Raw genomic sequence first — 19,512 nt, 5'->3', positions numbered from 1 at the left:
GGAGCGAAAATATCCCAAAGGTTTCCCAAATCAACCAGCCAAGTGTACCAATACGTTAATTTGCATTCACGCTTCGGCGGTATATCCCTAGTATCTCTGGTATATCCACCCTGGTTACTGGCCTTGTAATGAAAATACGATCTTCTATCTTCGCCCAGTTCTCATCCCGTGCATCTGCATATCACGCTTGTTTGAGTTTGATACTGACACATGACTAACATGCACGTACCCAACAGAGATGTGGCGGCCAGTGAGGAGAATCAAGCACTCTGGCAGGCTACAGGGTTTGACAATTGGTATTGCACGGATCAAGATGTCGAAGGGATAAAATGCATCTTAGTAACAAGGCTTCTGATAACAGACATAGTGATAATAGTGATAATTTTCCTTAATGAGTTTCACCAAATCATACGATACTGTATAGCTATTAAGTTTCCTAAACAAGACCTATTGCCTCATGTTTAAGGAGAGCTCTATTTCCTCTTGGTAGCACCGCTCTTCTTCTGGCTACCTGTCGCCTGTGCTTCCGCCTTCTCCTTCTGCACCTTCTCCAGCTTGTCAGCGTCAGGCACCTTCAAGCTCTTATCGCCGCCAGGATGTGCAGCGAGTGGCTTGTTGGCATCCTTCTCCTCGACCTCCTCTTCATCACCACCCTGTCCAAACTCGTTGATACGGTTGTAATCGACCTTGTACTTCCAAGTCTGAAACAGGTAAACGAAGAAGATGACGTCGTCACGGAGAGTAGCCAGACGGTGCAGAGTAGGCATCTTGATAGTGAAAGCGAAGAGGTCGTCGATGAAGGTGTTGAGGAACTTGTATGTCATGGCGCGTCCGGGCATGTGGGCAACGGACTGCAGGCGGTAGTTGATGTAGAGAGCGGGGACCATCATGAGGAAGCCGTAGGCGTAGACGGAGCCGACGAGGGTGGTGATGATGAAGGAGTACCACGACTTGTGTGTTTCGTACATGAGAGAGTAGATCGCATAGGCGATGAGGAGAGGTACGGCGACCATGTAGAGATACTTGAATGCGATGGCGTCGTATTCTTCTGTCTTCTTCTCTGTATCGGAGAGGACGTGCTTGTCCTCGAACACGATGGTGTAAGGAAGCAGAGAGCCGGGTGCTGTTTGCCGAATGCGCACATTGACTGACTTGGTAATCTTCCATGCTTCGATTGCCATGCCCATACCCTGACCAAAGAGGATCATGTAAGACGTATTCTCGTTGTTGTCGATGAGATAGAGGAAGATGACGGCCTGCATGAAGACGTTTGCGAGGATAGTACGGACTGAAGTTCCAACATTGTCTTTCTTCTTGCGCCAATGCTGAACGTCGTTCTTGAAGGCGAGCATCTCGAAGATCATGTGGAAGACGGAGACAACTGCGGTGATGGCGAGTAGGTATGAATTGCTGTCAATGAGGATCTCTTTAAACATCTCCATCTCAGAGCCATCGCCACCTCCGGGGGTGGATTGACCGGCAGCGGCTGCCCTGGCGTTGGCATTGAGGTTTTCGTCGACTGCTGCGAAGATGTTGTATTTCCAGTGGGCAAGGTTGTTGAGCTTCACGTTGAGTGGGAGGGTTGTGACAGTGTCGTTCAGCTCAATCATGTGCTTCTTGAGCTGCCAGAAAGTGTTTGTGAAGACGATGGGATAGTACCAACTGTGTTGACCAGTCGGATCTCGTGCACCAGTGGCTTCAATTGTAATGAATCTCCTTGGACCGGGATGCATGGTGGCGTACTGCATGGTGCCCGCGTCGGGGATCAAAGAGACGGTGAAGTTGGGATGGTAGTAGGAAGCCACGATCTTTGGCGCATTCTTCTCTTCTTCAGTCTCGACGGCGTCTCTTTCGGGCATATCGCTCAGCAAGTTCCTAGTCTTCGCAATCTTCTTTTTGGGCTGGTATTGGGACAGTGGGCGGATGAAGTGATAGGCCTTGCTGGTGTCATAGCCTGGCTGCGCGGGATCGAGCACACTGCCGCTCTGCGCCACATAGAAGTGAGCAAGTAGAGTGGCATTATGTTGCACCTCACGTGGAACTTTGAACTCAGTATGGATCTCTCTGTTGTCCTTGTAATCTCCAAATTTGAAGTTCTTCTCGTCAATCAATAGCGATTCCTTGGGCATCGACTTGAGCGGGGGCATGGCGACGGACGAGGAGATGTACATGGCGATGTCCATCTCAATGCCAGCAGGCCACATGGGCGCAACAGCATACGGGACGGGGCTCCACTCCGCGCCAGGATCGAGAGATTGTGGGCGCTGTTCCCACGCGGGAATCACGACATTGCCAGACGGCTTGACAGCAGCGACGGAGCCAGTTTGCGCGGCATCGTTGACGGCGGGGGCGGTCTGAGGGGACTTTGGCATGATGTACTTCATGCCACCCTGAATAAGCAAGAAGATGCCTACGCTTTGCGCGATCGACCTGAGGAGCTATTGTGAAGCCGTTAGCTGGGTATCGCAAAATGGAGGGGTCTCGTTCGCGACATACACTCTTGCCCTCCTCAGGCGGTGCGGCGGCTGCTTGTGCCTCTGGCATGGTGGCAACGTGCGGAACAGAAATTCCGTCTTGAGCAGCTTGCTAGGTGTAGAAGGATGATGGGCTCGCGATGAGGTCTGAACAGATAACCTGGAGACTTCCCGAGGAATTGGCGCTTCCCAGAGGTCCGTGCCTGCCTATCCCGGCTCAGGGTCTAGCCACATGGGCCAGCGAGATCCCGGCCCAGGTGGCAGTGACGACATGCAGCTTACCGAACTGCATACCCTTTAGGGTCTACCGCTCTCCAAGGGACTGCAACCATGAGTCGGCAAGAACATTAGCCATCGGGTACAGCCTGACTCACTCTGACACCTTGGAGCATGGGACTGTTGCCTGAATCTTGAATTATTTGAACCATTCTTTGCAGCCTTGTGTCCCTGCCCCTCACTCGCCTCAACACGTCAATTGCTACTGACAGCTCTCGTTCCGATACTAGCTTTCTCATTCCGAACACTCATCATCCACGCAATCGACATGGCAAACGACGACGCGACAGCCAGCAACGGCTCTACCAACCAGCCCGTGGTCGCTGTGTTGTACGTCGAACAATAAAGAGCCAGCCAGCATATCCATTTACTAACCGCAATACAGTTGCGGCGCCTCCAGTGGTACATCACCAGTCCACATGGAGGCAGCAAGGTCGCTTGCACATGCCCTCCACAAAGCAAACACCAAGCTCGTATACGGTGGCGGCACGGTTGGCCTCATGGGTGAGGTAGCACGAACCCTTGTTTCGCTGTCCGGTCCCGACTCTGTTCACGGCATCATCCCCGCCGCTCTCACTCGACTCGAGCAAGTAAGTTAGGGACTGTACGGAATGTATGTGAGACATACACTAATATCGCTGTCTTTGCCTTTGAGCAGAATCACGACCCTTCCAATCCTACCGGCCACTCCATCGACTCGGCAATATACGGACGCACTACTGTCGTCAAAGACATGCACACGCGAAAGCAGATGATGGCTCAAGAAGTCGTCAAGGGAGGACCAGGTGGCGGCTTTGTTGCTCTACCTGGAGGCTACGGCACATTTGAAGAGTTGATGGAAGTCACCACTTGGAATCAATTGGGCATCCACAGCATGCCTGTGATAGTCTACAACGTGGATGGCTACTGGAGCGGCCTTATTGAGTGGGTCAAGAACGCTGTGACCAACGGCTTTATTGCACCCACCAATGCCGGAATTCTCTCCGAGGCTCTTAGTGCTGATGAGGTGATGACATGTCTGAAGGAGTATGAAAATGCACCTGGACGGTTCAACCTGACCTGGGAGGAGCAGTAACGGAATGCGTTACAAAATTAGAAGGAAACTTCAACGTTCAGCTAACCACAAGCTAGAGCGTAGCTGTGTCTTGGAGGAGATCGGTTGGTCACGATTGAGCTCTCTCCTTTGGCCAAAAGCAATGCATGGAGAACAGATCGTCAAGGTACGTCTGCGCGAGGTAAACAGAAGAATATGAAGAGAGCCCTTATTTCCGCCATTAGATCCACATCAGTAGATCCACATTAGACTACATCTTAGAATTCAAAACAACCATCTCTATGCAGAATTTGCCGACCGGTTTGGTGTTATCCGACTGTCCGCGTAAGCTAATGAGACATTGGGAAAGTCCTTGCACTGCCCGTAACGACTTATCATCGGCAATAACGTCGTGCGGCCGAACCGGTTAGGTCGCATACACAATACAGTGTGGTGCTGGTTCTGTACGAAGCATCTAGACCTATTGAGGCAGGAGCAAAACCATTGTCAGACGCGCGAGCCACTTTGATTCGATAACACCCGCCCAGGTCAAGATAGTGACCTCAACGCGCATGCGACAAGCTTTGACAAGCCTTTTCCAAGACTGCTTAAATACGCTAGGGTAATGTCGCTCCTGCACTTCCTTCATTGTTCTTGCGCAATTTGTTTGCAGCTGTTACAATGCTTACCAAGTCAGTAGCAACGCCTTTGTTGGCGCTCTCAAGTCTCACCTTGCAAGTTGCTGCTGTTTCTCACAAGCAATGGAGCAAGCGGAGCGATCATTTATACCTACCGAAAGAGACTAGCGACTACAAGACCGCTACCGCTCCGAACAATGTCACCATTCGATACAAGAACCCGGGCATCTGTGAGACTACTCCAGGCGTGGACAGCTACTCTGGATATGTCGATCTGACACCTGATGTATGTACTTTCATCACAAATAGCTTCGAGGTCTGCTTCTAACATCCTTTAGGTCCATGTATTCTTCTGGTTCTTCGAGTCCCGCAACAACCCTGCATCCGACCCATTCACTCTATGGTTGAACGGAGGGCCTGGCTCAGATTCGCTCATCGGTCTGTTCGAGGAGAATGGACCTTGCATGATTGATGACAACCTTACAGCAGTATACAATCCTTACAGCTGGAACAATGTCTCCAACATGCTGTATATCTCGCAGCCTGTCGGGACAGGTTTCAGCTACCAGAAGCAGGGTGTAGGAAGTTTCAATTCGTTCTCTGAAGACTTCCATTACAACTCTAGCGAATGGCCTGCTACGGGGAGATGGCCCCTGTTGGAACCGCTAAACACCGGCACAATTGACACTACTGACCTTGCTGCAGTTGCTGTATGGGTGAGTTGAATCTTTACGCTGAACACCGGTGGCTTGAGCTAATTTCACCCGAAAAATGCAGCACGTCTTCCAGGCACTTTTGGCTACTGTTCCAAAATTCGATGCGAAAATCGGAGACCTGAATGCTACAAGAGACTTCAACCTCTTCACTGAGTCATACGGTGGTCACTATGGCCCAGCCTTCTTCAACTACTTCTACAACCAGAACTTGAAAATTGAGAACGGCAGCATGCCTGGCTACCCGCTTAACTTCAACTCTCTCGGCATAATCAACGGTATCATCGACGAGTCCATTCAGGCTGAGCACTACCCGGAATTCGCCGTTAACAACACCTACGGCATCAAGGCGTATAATGATACTGTCTACTCGTACGCCAAGTTCGCGAACAACATGTACAACGGCTGTCTCTACCAGATCGATCTCTGCCGAGCTGCTGCCGAAGGCAACACCAGTTACTACCACGCTGATGCAAAGATCACAGAGGCAGAGTTGACACCTGGTGAGATGCAGATTTGCAACGAAGCGGCAGATATGTGCCGTGACAACGTCGAATCTCCCTACTACTACTATTCTGGTCGCGGAGTCTATGATATCCGGCATACTTATGAAGACCCAACACCGCCTTCTAACTACCCCGGTTACCTCAACCTAGGAGAGGTACAAGATGCTCTCGGTGTTACGCTCAACTACTCTGGTAGCAATGGTATCTACTACGCGTTCCAGAACACGGGAGACTTCATCTACCCGAACTTCAGGCTTGATCTGGAGTACTTGCTTAGCCAGGATGTGCGCGTCAGCCTGGCGTATGGCGATGCTGACTACATCTGTAAGATTCGCCGTCTCTAACAACATTATGAAATCTGCTAATATGGTTAGGCAATTGGTTTGGTGGTGAAGCCATCAGTCTAGCAATGGAATACACGCATAGTGATGAGTTCCGTGCCGCGGGCTACGAAGCCATGGTTGTAGATGGCACAGAGTACGGCGAGGTACGCCAGTACGGCAATTTCAGCTTCGCGCGCGTCTACGAGTCGGGCCATGAGGTTCCTTACTACCAGCGTAAGTGTTTTTTTTTCTTTTCAACTTCTTTCCGACCTGCTTAGTCGTACGATGGTGTTCGCTAACATGGGATGTATAGCTGTTGCCGCGTTGGCTTACTTCAACCGTACCCTCTACCACTATGACATCGCAACAGGCGAGGAGAAGGTTACTGCTAATTTGACTACGTCTGGTCCGGCGAACGCAACGCACACGAACTCGTTTGTCCCGATCACGTCGTCCTACATTCAGGCTTTTCCGTCGCCCATTTACCCTGCGACCACGTCGGTGTATTAAGCTACGGCACCCTATATAAGCTCGATACGACCTTGTGTGCGAGTACATGTGACGTAGTCACAGCTCTTCATGTAATGTGTATAGCTATCACGACCTATAATGAACACCATGTGTATGATACGTTTGTTTCGCACCGTATACGATGACCAACGAACCGTACTTATCGATTCTCATCGCACTAACACGTCATCTGATGTGTTATGTTGGTAGAAAATATCTCAAGCCATGCGGTGTCACATCGAGCTAACGTGACACGCGTCGAATCAAGGATTCTTGACCTTGTTCTTGAATCAAAATATGATACTATAAACGAATCGTTATGTGATCTAGGATGCAATGTTGCGCACAACGTAAAATGAAAGGAGGCTGGTACATAGTTTCGCATGCGCTTCGATGACATCATCAAATCAGGGAGGCTGGGACGGACCTTCTAGAGCTTCTCCTAACTCGTCATGTCGAAACGGACAACGTTCATTCAGATTTCGAGACACGCATTTCTGTGTGTATGTGTGTGTGTGTGCCCGGTATTGGAATATAACGTGACAATGGCCCATGTGGTTGTGGAAAGCGTGCTGAGGTGAGAGCTCAGAGGTGGTGTTATTGGTAAGAGACATCAAAAATAGAAATCAGATATATAGCTAATATCCATATTCAGGCCCTTCTCGAACTCCAACGGGTCATCGCGCCGTATAACACTGGTTGAGAGCGCGCATTCAGTAACTATACCTGAAGAGAGCATCCTGCCACTCCGTGAGATCTGAATCGACACTTACGCCAACTTGATCTGAGTCTTCACCTCGGGGAACAGAGACATCTCCCGTCGCTGCATCTCTTTTCCTGTTGCTCGCTTTCGCTGTGAAGTAATGGACTACAAAAAGAACAATCAAAGCACACCAGGCGACTACACTGGTGATGCATCCCTTGGTATAACGGGGTGCATCCTCCTTTTGCCATAGCTGAGGTCCGGTGATACAACCAACTGTGTAAAACACGAAGAAAATCGCGCTCACTACTGACTTCTTGGTGTTCCCTTTCACATTCGAAGCCATGACTGGATATGCGTGTGTGGAGTTAGTAAATGTCTCACATGCAGTTCGTACAAGGACACTTACGGCCTACAGCCACGCTCAGCGGGGGCGCCGTAGAGCCAGCAAACCACGTGGCGATGACAATGCCCCAGCTGTTGCTAGCCGGCAACAGGAGGAGGAGTAGGGTTCCCATCAAAGGCATTAATGCGACAAAGATACCGACCAGCCAGCGGGAATTGGGAAAGTAGGTAGGGCCGAGGGCACCAATCCACACCAATACGAAAGAAACTCCACCCGATGGCAATCCGACCAACATGGTGCGGAAAGAGGTGAAACCGAATCCTTTAATGACGAGGGACGAGAACTTGACGATGGGAGTTGGCAGCGTAATGCAGAGAGCCATGAGCGCATAAAGCCATGTGCGTGGGTCGACGAATGCTTCCTTCAGCTGAGTGGTGTCGAAGGAAGACCTATCCCGTGTCGCACGATCGACAGCAAGACGTTCAGTAGCGATGGCGCGCTCACGTTCAGTGAGAAACCAAGCGGTGGTCGTGTTTCGTGGCATGAAACTGACAAAGAGGATACCGCAGGCAACTGTGAGTCCACCGCAAATAAGGAAAAGCACTCTCCAAGATGCCAAGGCAAGGTTTCCGTTGCCAATACCGTACATCATGGTACCACCGACGATCTGCGAGATACCGAACATAGAAACCCACGTGCTGTATGCATGTTAGTGGACGATGTAGACAGGAGGTTTAGGAGCCTTACGCGATACGGATCGGGTGCTCGCTGCGCTTGTACCAGCCACTCGTGATTATCATGAAAGATGGCGCGACTGCACCTTCGGTCAGACCGAGGAAGAAACGAGCAACAGCAATTGTTGTCCAGTTGGTGGTGGCGCCCAAGCACATCTCTGCGATACCCCAAAGAATCACTGTGATTCCGACGAACAATGTGATAGGAAATCTGCTCATCAGATACGCCGCAGGGTACTCGGACACGAATTGACCAAAGTAGAAGATGGATATGGCCCACGAGAACTCTGAACCAGACAGTTTCAGATCTTCCTCAAGACCAAAGACGGCAGCATAGTTGATGCTTTGCTTGTCGAGGTCTTTTTGCTATGTTAGAAAAGGCCTGGTCAGAACAAGGGGAAGAGCCTACATTGAAAGAAGTAAACAAGAGCCATGAGAAGAAGGATGACACGATCAAGCTTCCTCAGAACAGCTTTCTCATCTTTGGGATCGATGTGGTAGGTGACAATCAGACCGCCCTCGAGTTTCTCGCTTGCCTCCTCGACCATCTCGATACCACGCTTTTCAATCGACTCGGACATGGTAAGATATCGCACAATGAGTGTACTTGTCGTAAGGTGTGGTGATCTCTTTATCGGATAAGAAGTTTGACTTGAGATGCTACCATGAAATTTTGACCCTTGAGGTTCTTATAGTTCCAGAGTGTGGCCAACTCCAGACTCTGTTTGCGCTGGTGGAAAACCTCTAGCGATTTCCCCATGGGGCGCCATCTGTGTGCGGAGAACATAGGGCTCAAGTTCACGTCGGATGCTGAAGACGCACGCCCCTAGCGTGCTAGACAATCGCCGGATGTGACAGCCGCACTTCGTAATGGCTGCTAAAGGACTCAGCACGCCTCGGATGCCGCACCCGACCACAGGCTAACGACTAGGAGTGTAAAGCACATCTAACTATCCTAAGATATAAGCCATGGAAATAGTCCCATTCTGAGTCGCGTCTTTCAAAACATTTACGAGTCTTTCATTATTTATATCGAGAAAGCACTTCTATCAATTGCTTCTTGAGTCGTACTTTCATTTTGAACTACCTGTATACCAGCTGATTTGAACTCTCAACATGGCACCCTCTCGAATTGACTACGCCGAGAACTCTTCAGACGACGTCGACAGATGTGCGGCGAAATCTAAGCAGAACATCTATCTCCTCGAAAACTTTCCTGAGGAGGCTATACACCATAGCCAACGTCTTTTTACAACGATACTACCCGGCGACCCCGAAATCGAAAACTGGCGCGACAACGCAGATGCCATTCTCGTACGGGAGAAGAAAATTACGGCGGACGACATCGCTTCCACACGAAAGTTACGCGCGATCGGAAAACAAGGCACTGGCATCGACATCATCGACCAAGATGCATGCGAGAAACGTGGAATTGCCATTCTCAATACCCCTGGCGTTAATGCGCAATCGGTCGCAGAGCTTGTCCTCAGTCTTACAATGGCAGTTGCGCGACAGCTACGCGTTATATCCACAAAACAGGCAGCAGGGTTAGAAGTTCGAAAGGAACATTGCTGTGGCATGACACTCATTGGAAAGTCTATAGGCATTGTTGGCATGGGCAACATTGGTACAGCCGTTGCTCGCATGTTCAGCGGTGCGTTTGGAGCTTCAGTCTATGCCTGCGATCCCTTCGCGTCTACTGAAGCATGGGCTGATATTCCACATACAAGGGTCAATCAGTGGGAAGACATGCTGCCTCACATCGACGTCCTGACTATTCATGTACCGCTCAATGCGAAGACAAGAGGCATGGTATCTGCCACTCAATTCAAGATGATGCGGCAAGGTTCGATTTTAATCAATGTTGCGCGAGGAGGTATCGTCAATGAAAATGACCTGGTGGAAGCTTTAGAGGAGGGTCACATTTTTGGTGCTGGTCTGGACTGCCATGAGGAAGAGCCTCCGACACTGCAGAAATATGAGAAGCTGTGGGCAACAGGGAAGGTTATCAGCACCCCACACATCGGTGCAACGACAGCAGAGACGCAGGTGCTCACATCTATAGCTGCACTCGACAACGTACACAAGTTTTTGAAGCTCGCGTAGAGCTTGCGATCTGCAACAATGGGTCGGGATTTGGTACTTGTGTTTTGAGGTCATGAGGCTTGATGTTCAATGTAACGGACTAAGGAACTCGGAGCAGATCCAGGTCGGGTTCAGCTAGCGGCCTTTACGTAAAATGGGTCTGCAGTAGGGCCTTGGGACTTCTTGTCGTGACAATGTCATGTCTAACCATAAGACTCGACCTAATACGTCAACTCTTGCATCCTTACTTGTGTCCTTTCCATCTGATCTTACCACAGCATGATGTATGAGCTATGACATCATTTGAGCCCGCAACCAAACGAGCTCGACTTTCTGCTCCGGTTGAGGAAGTTGCTCGAACACCCCAAGCGTGCGTAGTGAAAGGTCTGCCATGCGCGCCAACTCGACACTCATAGTAAAGCAGGTGCACGTCCTGCCGAGAGCGGAAGATCAAGTGCTGTGGCAATCAGCCATGTCGCTACTGCACAAAGAGAAATCTGCAATGCACTTTTGCGGACAATGGGCGAAGGAAGCTGTATTCGGTGACGTGAGTGACTCCAGAGCCGGAAACGGAAGTGTCTTACGTGAATAGTTATGTTGAAGGTTTGGAGAGAAAACTTGCATCTGCTACCGCGACCGCGACTGCAGGGGGCCTCGCCAATGGCACCCCTCCAGCTGCTACATCCCGCAGCACCGGTTCAGTGGCCCCTACAGCACAAGCGAACACCGAAGGACTGGACCATAGTTTGGGTACATCATGTAGGTCTGACAGTCGTCCAGAGCATTGTGACATGGCCTCATTATTGTCTTCTAGCGATCGTCCTAGAGCCAACCATGTCTTCAAGCCTCAACTTCGGGTCCCGTATCAAAAGCCTACACTCTGAGAATGTAACAGATTCAGTCGGTTCTACCAGTATCTGCGATGCCAGTCCGGACAATGTTTACAATCTGGAGCCTGGGGGTCTTAAGCACCGAACAACATCCACCGATATTACATGGCCGAGCGAGGAACAGGCGCATGACTTACTCAATACAGTCCTCGCATCTATTGGGAGCTTGCAGCATCTGATTGATCCGAGATCGTTTTCTGACAAGCTTTGTAGCTTTTATGAAGAAGACTCGAACCGAACAGGCATTGACGATCTTTGCTACATTGAAATTCTCATGGTTTTTGCCTTGGGTGAACTATTACAGGGTAAGATGGAAGAAGGCTCATCATTTCCTGGAGCCACCTACTTCCTCGAGGCTGTCAGCTGCCTACCTTCGTTGTGTGATCTACGAAAATCGGGTACGTTGGCAATCGAGATCATGGGTTTGTTCGCTTTCTTTCTGCAATGCTCTGATCGGAAAGACGATGCGTACGTCTATGTAAGCTACTTAAATCTCGTCTTTTGAAACTGTTACTATCGTCCTAATAACACTATCGAAGGCTGGCGTGGCACTGCGGCTGGCCATGTCCAATGGTCTCTCTCGCGATGATGCCACAGTTCAGATGAAGAGATCTGAGAAGACGCATCGCAACCGCTTATGGTGGACCATATATATGCAAGAGAGGTCATTCATCCAACCTGGATACGTAGCATTTTCTGACTTGTCATAGGAGACTAGCTGCCGCAACAGGTAACCCTGTTGGTATTCTTGACGACAACATAACCACCAAATTGCCCATCGAATCCGCGGGTTTCTCACCGACACCGGCACTGAAGATCAATATCGAGATCGCGAGGTTGAGTGGTTTGATAACACAGGGTGAGTTGCTGGTCATCCTTCATTTCATGATCACGCAGCATAACGTCTCCAGGACTATATGGACTCAAGGGAAGATCTGAAGGACAATTCCTGCGCACTGTACACGATCTCCTTGGAGAGCTTAAGTCAGTGAGAAGAGACCTTGCAGCTGAGTTTCCATTAGAATTTTCGAAAGCTTTTACCGTTACAAGGACGGGTGCGACACTGTATCTGATGCTATTCCAGGTAATGGACGTCTGAGTACATCCGGAGCACGCTAACTGGTGCTATAGGCTATTATACTGACAACAAGACCAATTCTCCTCCATCTCGCTAAATCGAAGCTTCAAGGTAACGACACAGACCTTTCAAGCACTGCATCTTCCACTCTGCACGTGCTTGCAGCGACGTGTATAGAAGCTGCCGGTATGACTTTGGACGTTCTGCTCTCGCTCAAGCAACAGGAACTGCTAGCTAAATTCGGATATTTCGATTTGGATGCAGCAATCTCGGCCGCTTTTATTTTCATACTTGTTGAAAGCCTTCAGTCTGTTGGATCATCTCGCTCAGGACTCCATGGCATCCGAAGTGCGACAAGCATACTTCAATATCTCATCAAGCATGGCAACAAAGCTGCTGCGAAACGCATGTTAGATGTTGAACATATCTGTCAGCACCTCGGTATTGGAATTAGTGTTCCCACTATTGCCGGAAGTCCTGCTGCTGCTGAAGGGCCATCGGATAATTTAGATCATGGAGCCTTATGTGATCGTCTACCGTCTGCGGAAGATACAACGATATCCAACAAGTCACACGCAGCAGATACGTACCAAGAGCCTACCTTAGCCACTAATTGGCGGCAAGCTCTCTTCGAACTGCCAGATCATACTACTCGCTTCTCAAACAGTCTGGGATTCGACAACGAATCGTACGATATACCCTCTATTGACGACATCGGCGATTTCAACCTCGATTTTGGTAACGACTTCATGCTGACAGGGGCCGACGAGATAGATTGGGAGGAATTCGAGCGACAAATCCCCCGCAATCAATGAGCAGATACAAAAGATCTCTGGAGAGAGAACAAAAAAAGATGAAGGAAGAAACCATTTTTGCTTTACTTTTGTAAACTTCTTAATAAAGCAGAGTTTGCCGTTCCGCCTTGCAACAACAACCCAACATCCTGAGCACCCACTACCCACTTTGCGCCGAACTCATTGATCACGCGCTCCAATATATCTGGCCTATGGTACAATCCCGCAATACCCATAATCTTGCCGTGTTTTCTCGCAGCTGCACCCACCTTTTCCAGCGCGGCTAGGAAGCATGGTGCGTCCCAATCGCCCAGAGTTCCGATTTCTGAAGCTAGGTCGTTGGAGCCGACGAGGAGTACATCGGCGCCTGCTAGCGCGGCGATATCGTCGACAGCTGCAAGAGCGTCCGCCGTCTCTATCATAATGAAGACAGTAGAGCCGGTTGCGTTCATCTGCGCAGTCATGGTGGTGGTAGGTACGGGGGCGAATTCGAAGTGAGGGAAGCCGGCGCTGATTGATCGTTTGCCCATGGGAGGATATTTAGAGATGTTTATCGCGCGGAGAGCATCATCTGTTAACATCATATTTGTTAGCCATATTCGGTACCAGAAAGATGATTCTAGCGGGATTCTAGCCAAAGGGTCAGCGGTAATGAGGGAGACCTGCCGACTGTGTGAATATGTGGAACAATGATACCCATGGCTCCAACATCCAAGACCCGTTGTACGAACCCGTTACCGCACTGGTGTGGCACGCGAACGAAGGGCGTGATCCCAGCTGAGTTTGCTGTGATGCATAGTTGATTGGCATCTTTGATTGTCATGGCTGTATGCTCCAGGTCGATGAACAACGAGTCATAGCCAGCTGCTTTGGCAATGTGTACTATCGATGTATCCGGCGTTATCTTGATACCAAATGCGGTGCATATCCTCGATTGCGCTGCATTACTGAGGAGGTTGTTGGGGGCGATTGAAGAAGCCATGGTAAGTTGCAAATTGTGAGGTTCAAGCAGGAACAGTGTATAGGAAAAGGAATATTGTGAGTATCTGCTTCTCCGAGTCAGGGCCTACCACGTACTTCTTCGACTATTTATTTGTCTGAGGCTTTATTCTTGATCCGAGTCGCATTGCACAGTGGGGTCCCTAAATGTGAAGTACCCCACGGATGTCGAAGCCGAAGTACGCTAGTCTCCTCATCTCGCCCCGGGCCTCTCCTCCACAGCTTACCTTGCCTCCAACATGGGATGGTACACGGGTGCAGAACACATCGTACTAATCAGCGCACCTTGTAGTCTTGGCCATCAATTCCACAACGTTTTTCCGACATCGGATCCCATTATCCACACTGTGCTCTCCCTTCGCGAATACTGAACCATAGCAGTCTTTACGTTTGGATGCGATTACCCTGTCTAGATGGACTCTAGTCCGCGTCGCTAAAAGCCTTCGCTATACCTGTATCAGATATTGTAATGCATGGTAGTCTGAATTCCACTCTTCAGGCTCAGAGTTGTTGTCATTAATGCTCAAGTCCTGTCGCAAGATATCCTGGTGCGTGCTGTCGAGGGAAGAATCTATCGGATTAAGGTTCTATGTCCGCAGTTCAGCTTATCAGTTTCACCTTGCGGAGTCAATTGACCTGCGCTGGTGGCGGCAGTGTGTGTTGTTGTGATGGCAGCGGGTCGCTTCTTCTGCTTCGAAGGCTGGGTCAGCAACCGTGCCAAACGGGTTGCCACAACAACCACGATAATGTTTGTGAAGAATTCGAAACAGGAGTTTTTGCTAGTAGGTCATGGGCGATGGGCAAGATATACTATACGACGATGGTTAGCTTCTGGCGCAGTTGAGACATGATTGTGGGCACGGTTGACAAGCTTTAGTTTCTATGTGTGAGTAAAATAGTAGTGTAGGCCCGGGTAGTTGCTCGCTTGCAGAGAAAAACTGCATATAGACGAAACAGAGCAAATTTGTGTCAAACATACTGAGAAGGTTCTGTTGCAATCTTGCAGCATGTAGGCAAGCACACGAACGTGTGTGCAATATCTCCGGTAAAAGACAACCAGACTCGGCGAAAGGGACTGAAAAAAGTCACAAGGCATGGAGGCGGGCGACGAGACAGGACTACAATTAGAAGTTCTCAGATAGCGTGTATACCATGATGCGTTAGGATAGGCCCATGTTTGGCCACATGTGAACGCCAAACTCCATGCTAAATGCTGCAGATGCTCCAAAGGAGTTGTTTTACTTCGACGTCGTGGGGAGGGCGAACAATTGCGGCTGCATGTTGATCTTGCACAAGCGCGCAACGCAGCCGGATAGCTGTAGAAGTGTTTGCACGCCTTCGAGGATGCGCATGTGGGTGAAGCCAATTTCCTGTTCCCCATCAGCCATTGTATTTCGTCTGAGTTAACAGCAATTACCTTGATGAACTCCAACTTCGCGTGCTCACTCAGCGTATCAATGGTCTTAGTAACTTTGAACATTGTGCTGATAATATCGTGGCATGAATATCCTAAATCCCAGAGCTCTTTCAACGACGCCAAGGCATCATCGATGCGCTGCTCGTGGCACGCCTTGATCATGGCTTGCACTTTGATGGGATGCGGGCTGTCGACCACTCTGAAGACATTGTCGCCGTTTACAAAGCCGAAACCAGCGAATGTCGACTGTAGGTTGTTGATAGCTTGTCGCATATCTCCCTCAGCGGAGAAGACGAGTGCCGCAATCCCATCGTCTGAATACTTTACGTCCTCGGCCTCGCAGATCTGCATAACGCGGCGCACGACTTGCGCATCGGTAAGGCGAGCGTATCTGAGTATGGCACATCTCGACTGCAGCGGCTCAATGATCTTGTTCGACTGGTTGCAAGCGAATGCAAACCGTGTTGTTGCACTGTAGATCTCCATTGTCCTCCTCAGGGCTTGCTGCGCACCGCTGGTCATGCTGTCCGCCTCATCCAGAATGACGAGCTTTTGCCTGCCTGGTGCAAGTGTGACTTTCTTCTGCGCGAAGCCCTTTATCCTGTTGCGTACGACGTCGATACCACGCTCGTCAGAGGCGTTGAGTTCGAGAACAGCCTCTTTGTAGGCGTCACCGAGGAGCTGGCGTGCGAGACAGAGGATGGACGTGGTTTTGCCGATACCAGGCATGCCAGAGATGATCATATGTGGCATGTTACCGTCTTTGGCAATGATCTTGAGGCGTTCAATGGTTTCAGTGTTGCCGACGACATCATCGAGGTAGACGGGACGGTATTTCTCTACCCTAGGTGCCTGTTAGTTTGGATGAGCTGCGAAGGGCGCGGGTAGTCAATTACCATGGCAGTTCATAGTTAGCACCACCAGCAGCGTTGGGATTTGGTTTGACACCATTGCTGGCAGCTGCTTTGGAAGATTCGGCTTTGGACATTTTGGGCTGTGGGTGTTGGTCTGGAGGGGTGACGCGAAACACGCGATGCTCTGCAAACGCGCTTTCACGGGTCGTCCTTCTTGGGACTAGTGCTCACGTGCAGCGAGGATCGACCCGCAGCCCATCAAGCCTTTCGCACTAAAGATAGGGCGATGTGCGTGCGCGGATGCGACGTCACCCTTGCAGGAATCGTAAGTAGTACGACCGATTTACAGCGACATACTTTTCTCATGTCGAGTACCAATGGAGAGCGAGAGTTCATCATGGCTCATCGGCTTTTTTTTCTTTACGTAGGGGCCGAGATAATTACTTCTCGGGGCTCTTCGCTACCGACGACGATGCTACGCCACATAGATACGATCCCAGGTACCGGTTCCTGCAGGGGCGTCAGGTTTCAGCCTCAAACGTCTTTTTTCTCGAGAGGCACAGCGCTTTCAGGCGTCTCTTGACCACGCGGTATCTCTTGACTCCGGGCGCCTGGGGATACCATCTGGGGACTCACCGGCCGCTAGGCTACTGGATTATGCATCGCATCTTTTAGTAGCCTTTCGATGAACGACGGCGTCAAGACACTGTGGTAGACCATGTGACGTACGCGGCTGACGGAAGCCCGGCCGAACGCGCAGCCTACAATACAAACTCAAATACCACGAGGTAGCTATTGTGAAGCAGCATTTCCCGACGTTTTCTCATGAGGCTATGAATGTTTTGCGGTGTTGATACTGTTTGCGCCATATTCGCCTACTATGTACTGACAAGGCGCATGCGACACAGCGGCAAGGCTTGTCAGATCGGCACCAAGCGCTTGGCTGGGCCATGGAAGCGGCGTCAAGGCGAATCGTCTCGTAATAGAGGCACCGCCACGCCCTGCGGATCTTCCATCAGGGCACACACAAGTCCTGTTGGCTGCAGGCTTTTAGCCCCGGAAATGTCGGCGGCTGCCCATGTTCGTTACGTGGGCAGCTGCACTAAGGGCCACAGGATCCGTAACAATTCCAGACTTGACCTCATCATACGCGTCGTCATCACAAGGCTCGAACGCCCCCTTCGCCGACTAGAGCCTACCCGCCTGCGCCTCTGCTACATATTGGCTTTATCCCTAGTCGCTCTCCAGTCGTCCTTCCCCTGTTGCTATTGTTTCCCTGTTGTCCACTATTCTCGTGTGCTTGTACAACGCTTCGCTCTCTGCGACTTCAACTGCAATCTCAAACACGATTCATAGCTGCCTTCTCTCAGCTCCGACCACTCGCGCGTCAGGTTTCACCAAGCCACACCAGAGACTGTTTGTAATCCGTGGTATACATCCACCGCACAGCCCTAGCATCGCATTTCCAGGAACAACATCATGAAGTACTCGACATTCCTGGCGGCGCAATTGGCGTCGTCGGCCGCGGCAGTGAGGCTTGCACCACGAGAGGTAAGTGCGGCTCTTGGCATCCCCAGCATTTCAGTCCGAAGCGAGATCCTCCCGAAGTCCTCCCATACAAGCGTATAGACGCGTCTCTGCGAGCCATCATACTAATGTACACCTAGAATCCGCGAGTGGTGCGCCTAGATACTCAGCGCCGGAACATCGTCAACCCCGTCGCACACGACCAGCTACGAAGACGGCAAAAGGTTGTCCAGGAGACACTGGACAATCTCGAGACGCTCTACTTCGCCAACGCAAGCTTAGGTACTCCTGAGCAAAACTTCCGGCTACACATCGACACAGGTAGCAGCGATCTTTGGGTCAACTCGGTCAACTCGAATCTGTGCAGCCAAGGCGGCAACCAGTGCGGCCAATCTGGCACATACAACGCAAACGACTCGTCAACATACAACTACGTCAACGGCGCTTTCAACATATCATACGTGGATGGATCAGGCGCATCGGGAGACTATGCGACAGACACTTTCCGCCTCGGCGGACAAACAATAAAGGATCTGCAGTTTGGTATCGGCTACGTATCAAGCTCACCAGAGGGCATCCTTGGAATCGGTTACACCATCAACGAGGTCGCTGTAGGCCGCGCAGGACTGGACCCATACCCAAACTTGCCTCAGAAGCTGAAGGATGATGGTACCATCAACTCAAACGCATACTCTCTGTGGCTGAACGATCTGGACGCATCTACTGGAAGCATTCTCTTCGGTGGCGTGGACACGGACAAGTACCAAGGCGAGCTTCAGACACTACCTATCATCCCAGAGCGAGGACAATATGCTGAGTTTATAATTGCCCTGACTGGAATGGGCCGCGATGGCAAGAATGGCTCCATCTTCGAGAACTCAAACGTGCCCGTCTTGCTCGACTCTGGGTCTTCGTTGATGTACTTGCCTGATAACGTCGCGAGCTCGCTATACCAAACCTTTGACGCTCAGTACGACGCTTCGCAGGGGGCTGCCTTTGTTGACTGTGATCTTGCAAACCAGCAAGGCTCTCTCGAGTTCAACTTCTCTGGTGTCCAGATCTCCGTCCCGCTCAACGAGCTTGTCATAGTTGCTGCTGTTAGCCGCGGACGACCCGTCTGCATCCTTGGTATCGGACCTGCCGGACAATCTGTCGCTGTTCTTGGTGACACCTTCCTACGATCCGCATATGTCGTCTACGACCTTGAGAACAACGAAATTTCTCTCGCCCAGACCAACTTTAACGCTACCTCTGAGAATATTCAGGAAATCCGGGAAGGCTCTGACGGTGTACCCAACGCAACCGGTGTTGCTGGTGCGGTATCAACTGCAGCAGTCGGCACTGGTGGACCCCGAGTCAATGGCCCTAGTGTCACAGGTGGTGGCGGTGGAATTGAAACTTCCACTGCCGCTGCCATGCCTGTTGCAACTGCAAACCCCTGGATTGGCGGTGCAGCGATCGCTGGCGCAGGTATTCTGATGGGCTTCAACGGCTTTTGATGTGTAGATCACAATTTTCCTAATACCTGTCCAGCTTAATGAACTTTTCTTTCACATGCATACGTGCATTATTGGCGTTCTCAAGAGTGGCATGGAATCACAACCTCTCAGTT

The 19,512-nt window shown here is 50.6% G+C and overlaps 10 protein-coding genes across 10 annotated transcripts; 6 read left to right on the top strand and 4 right to left on the bottom strand.

Annotated features, from left to right (window-relative positions):
- Positions 1 to 331: 331 nt before the first annotated feature.
- On the bottom strand, positions 332 to 2,816 carry CC77DRAFT_1052413 (cleft lip and palate associated transmembrane protein 1). The gene is made up of 2 exons (XM_018527696.1): positions 2,497 to 2,816; positions 332 to 2,438 (listed from the first exon to the last, which is right to left on the bottom strand). The coding sequence occupies exons 1-2, from the start codon at positions 2,542 to 2,544 to the stop codon at positions 474 to 476; spliced, it is 2,013 nt and encodes a 670-aa protein (XP_018382832.1). The 5' UTR covers positions 2,545 to 2,816; the 3' UTR covers positions 332 to 473.
- Positions 2,787 to 4,099, top strand: CC77DRAFT_1022937 (hypothetical protein). Its single transcript, XM_018525571.1, has 3 exons — positions 2,787 to 3,080; positions 3,136 to 3,340; positions 3,409 to 4,099. Exons 1-3 carry the CDS (start codon positions 3,019 to 3,021, stop codon positions 3,823 to 3,825), a joined length of 684 nt encoding a protein of 227 aa, XP_018382831.1. The 5' UTR covers positions 2,787 to 3,018; the 3' UTR covers positions 3,826 to 4,099.
- Positions 4,100 to 4,430: 331 nt separating this feature from the next.
- CC77DRAFT_968763 (alpha/beta-hydrolase) lies at positions 4,431 to 6,683 on the top strand. Its single transcript, XM_018535777.1, has 5 exons — positions 4,431 to 4,707; positions 4,760 to 5,137; positions 5,199 to 5,964; positions 6,015 to 6,197; positions 6,277 to 6,683. Exons 1-5 carry the CDS (start codon positions 4,465 to 4,467, stop codon positions 6,471 to 6,473), a joined length of 1,767 nt encoding a protein of 588 aa, XP_018382830.1. The 5' UTR covers positions 4,431 to 4,464; the 3' UTR covers positions 6,474 to 6,683.
- A 503-nt stretch (positions 6,684 to 7,186) lies between these two features.
- Positions 7,187 to 9,051, bottom strand: CC77DRAFT_1097258 (MFS general substrate transporter; the record flags this gene model as incomplete). The annotated part of the gene is made up of 4 exons (XM_018529881.1): positions 8,666 to 9,051; positions 8,270 to 8,615; positions 7,586 to 8,220; positions 7,187 to 7,524 (listed from the first exon to the last, which is right to left on the bottom strand). Exons 1-4 carry the CDS (start codon positions 8,835 to 8,837, stop codon positions 7,187 to 7,189), a joined length of 1,491 nt encoding a protein of 496 aa, XP_018382829.1. The 5' UTR covers positions 8,838 to 9,051.
- A 102-nt stretch (positions 9,052 to 9,153) lies between these two features.
- On the top strand, positions 9,154 to 10,482 carry CC77DRAFT_1022935 (D-3-phosphoglycerate dehydrogenase-like protein). Its single transcript, XM_018525570.1, has one exon. It carries the CDS (start codon positions 9,373 to 9,375, stop codon positions 10,360 to 10,362), a length of 990 nt encoding a protein of 329 aa, XP_018382828.1. The 5' UTR covers positions 9,154 to 9,372; the 3' UTR covers positions 10,363 to 10,482.
- A 56-nt stretch (positions 10,483 to 10,538) lies between these two features.
- Positions 10,539 to 13,155, top strand: CC77DRAFT_250387 (hypothetical protein). Its single transcript, XM_018530869.1, has 8 exons — positions 10,539 to 10,711; positions 10,766 to 10,888; positions 10,934 to 11,100; positions 11,156 to 11,709; positions 11,771 to 11,895; positions 11,942 to 12,090; positions 12,143 to 12,315; positions 12,363 to 13,155. Exons 1-8 carry the CDS (start codon positions 10,635 to 10,637, stop codon positions 13,122 to 13,124), a joined length of 2,130 nt encoding a protein of 709 aa, XP_018382827.1. The 5' UTR covers positions 10,539 to 10,634; the 3' UTR covers positions 13,125 to 13,155.
- On the bottom strand, positions 13,156 to 14,388 carry CC77DRAFT_250465 (2,4-dihydroxyhept-2-ene-1,7-dioic acid aldolase-like protein). The gene is made up of 2 exons (XM_018530870.1): positions 13,770 to 14,388; positions 13,156 to 13,674 (listed from the first exon to the last, which is right to left on the bottom strand). The coding sequence occupies exons 1-2, from the start codon at positions 14,083 to 14,085 to the stop codon at positions 13,187 to 13,189; spliced, it is 804 nt and encodes a 267-aa protein (XP_018382826.1). The 5' UTR covers positions 14,086 to 14,388; the 3' UTR covers positions 13,156 to 13,186.
- Positions 14,389 to 14,967: 579 nt separating this feature from the next.
- CC77DRAFT_968752 (P-loop containing nucleoside triphosphate hydrolase protein) lies at positions 14,968 to 16,976 on the bottom strand. The gene is made up of 3 exons (XM_018535776.1): positions 16,416 to 16,976; positions 15,520 to 16,363; positions 14,968 to 15,472 (listed from the first exon to the last, which is right to left on the bottom strand). Exons 1-3 carry the CDS (start codon positions 16,505 to 16,507, stop codon positions 15,341 to 15,343), a joined length of 1,068 nt encoding a protein of 355 aa, XP_018382825.1. The 5' UTR covers positions 16,508 to 16,976; the 3' UTR covers positions 14,968 to 15,340.
- A 107-nt stretch (positions 16,977 to 17,083) lies between these two features.
- CC77DRAFT_250321 (hypothetical protein) lies at positions 17,084 to 17,790 on the top strand. The gene has a single exon (XM_018530868.1). It carries the CDS (start codon positions 17,211 to 17,213, stop codon positions 17,727 to 17,729), a length of 519 nt encoding a protein of 172 aa, XP_018382824.1. The 5' UTR covers positions 17,084 to 17,210; the 3' UTR covers positions 17,730 to 17,790.
- CC77DRAFT_1022931 (acid protease) lies at positions 17,365 to 19,436 on the top strand. Its single transcript, XM_018525569.1, has 2 exons — positions 17,365 to 17,924; positions 18,041 to 19,436. The coding sequence occupies exons 1-2, from the start codon at positions 17,853 to 17,855 to the stop codon at positions 19,397 to 19,399; spliced, it is 1,431 nt and encodes a 476-aa protein (XP_018382823.1). The 5' UTR covers positions 17,365 to 17,852; the 3' UTR covers positions 19,400 to 19,436.
- The last annotated feature ends 76 nt before the right edge of the window (positions 19,437 to 19,512 follow it).

The sequence above is a fragment of the Alternaria alternata genome (genome assembly GCF_001642055.1).
Source record: "Alternaria alternata strain SRC1lrK2f unplaced genomic scaffold CC77scaffold_18, whole genome shotgun sequence".
NCBI lineage: Eukaryota > Fungi > Ascomycota > Dothideomycetes > Pleosporales > Pleosporaceae > Alternaria > Alternaria alternata.
The sequence above is the reverse complement of the archived record's forward strand: the minus strand, read 5'-3'. Positions and strand labels throughout refer to the sequence as shown.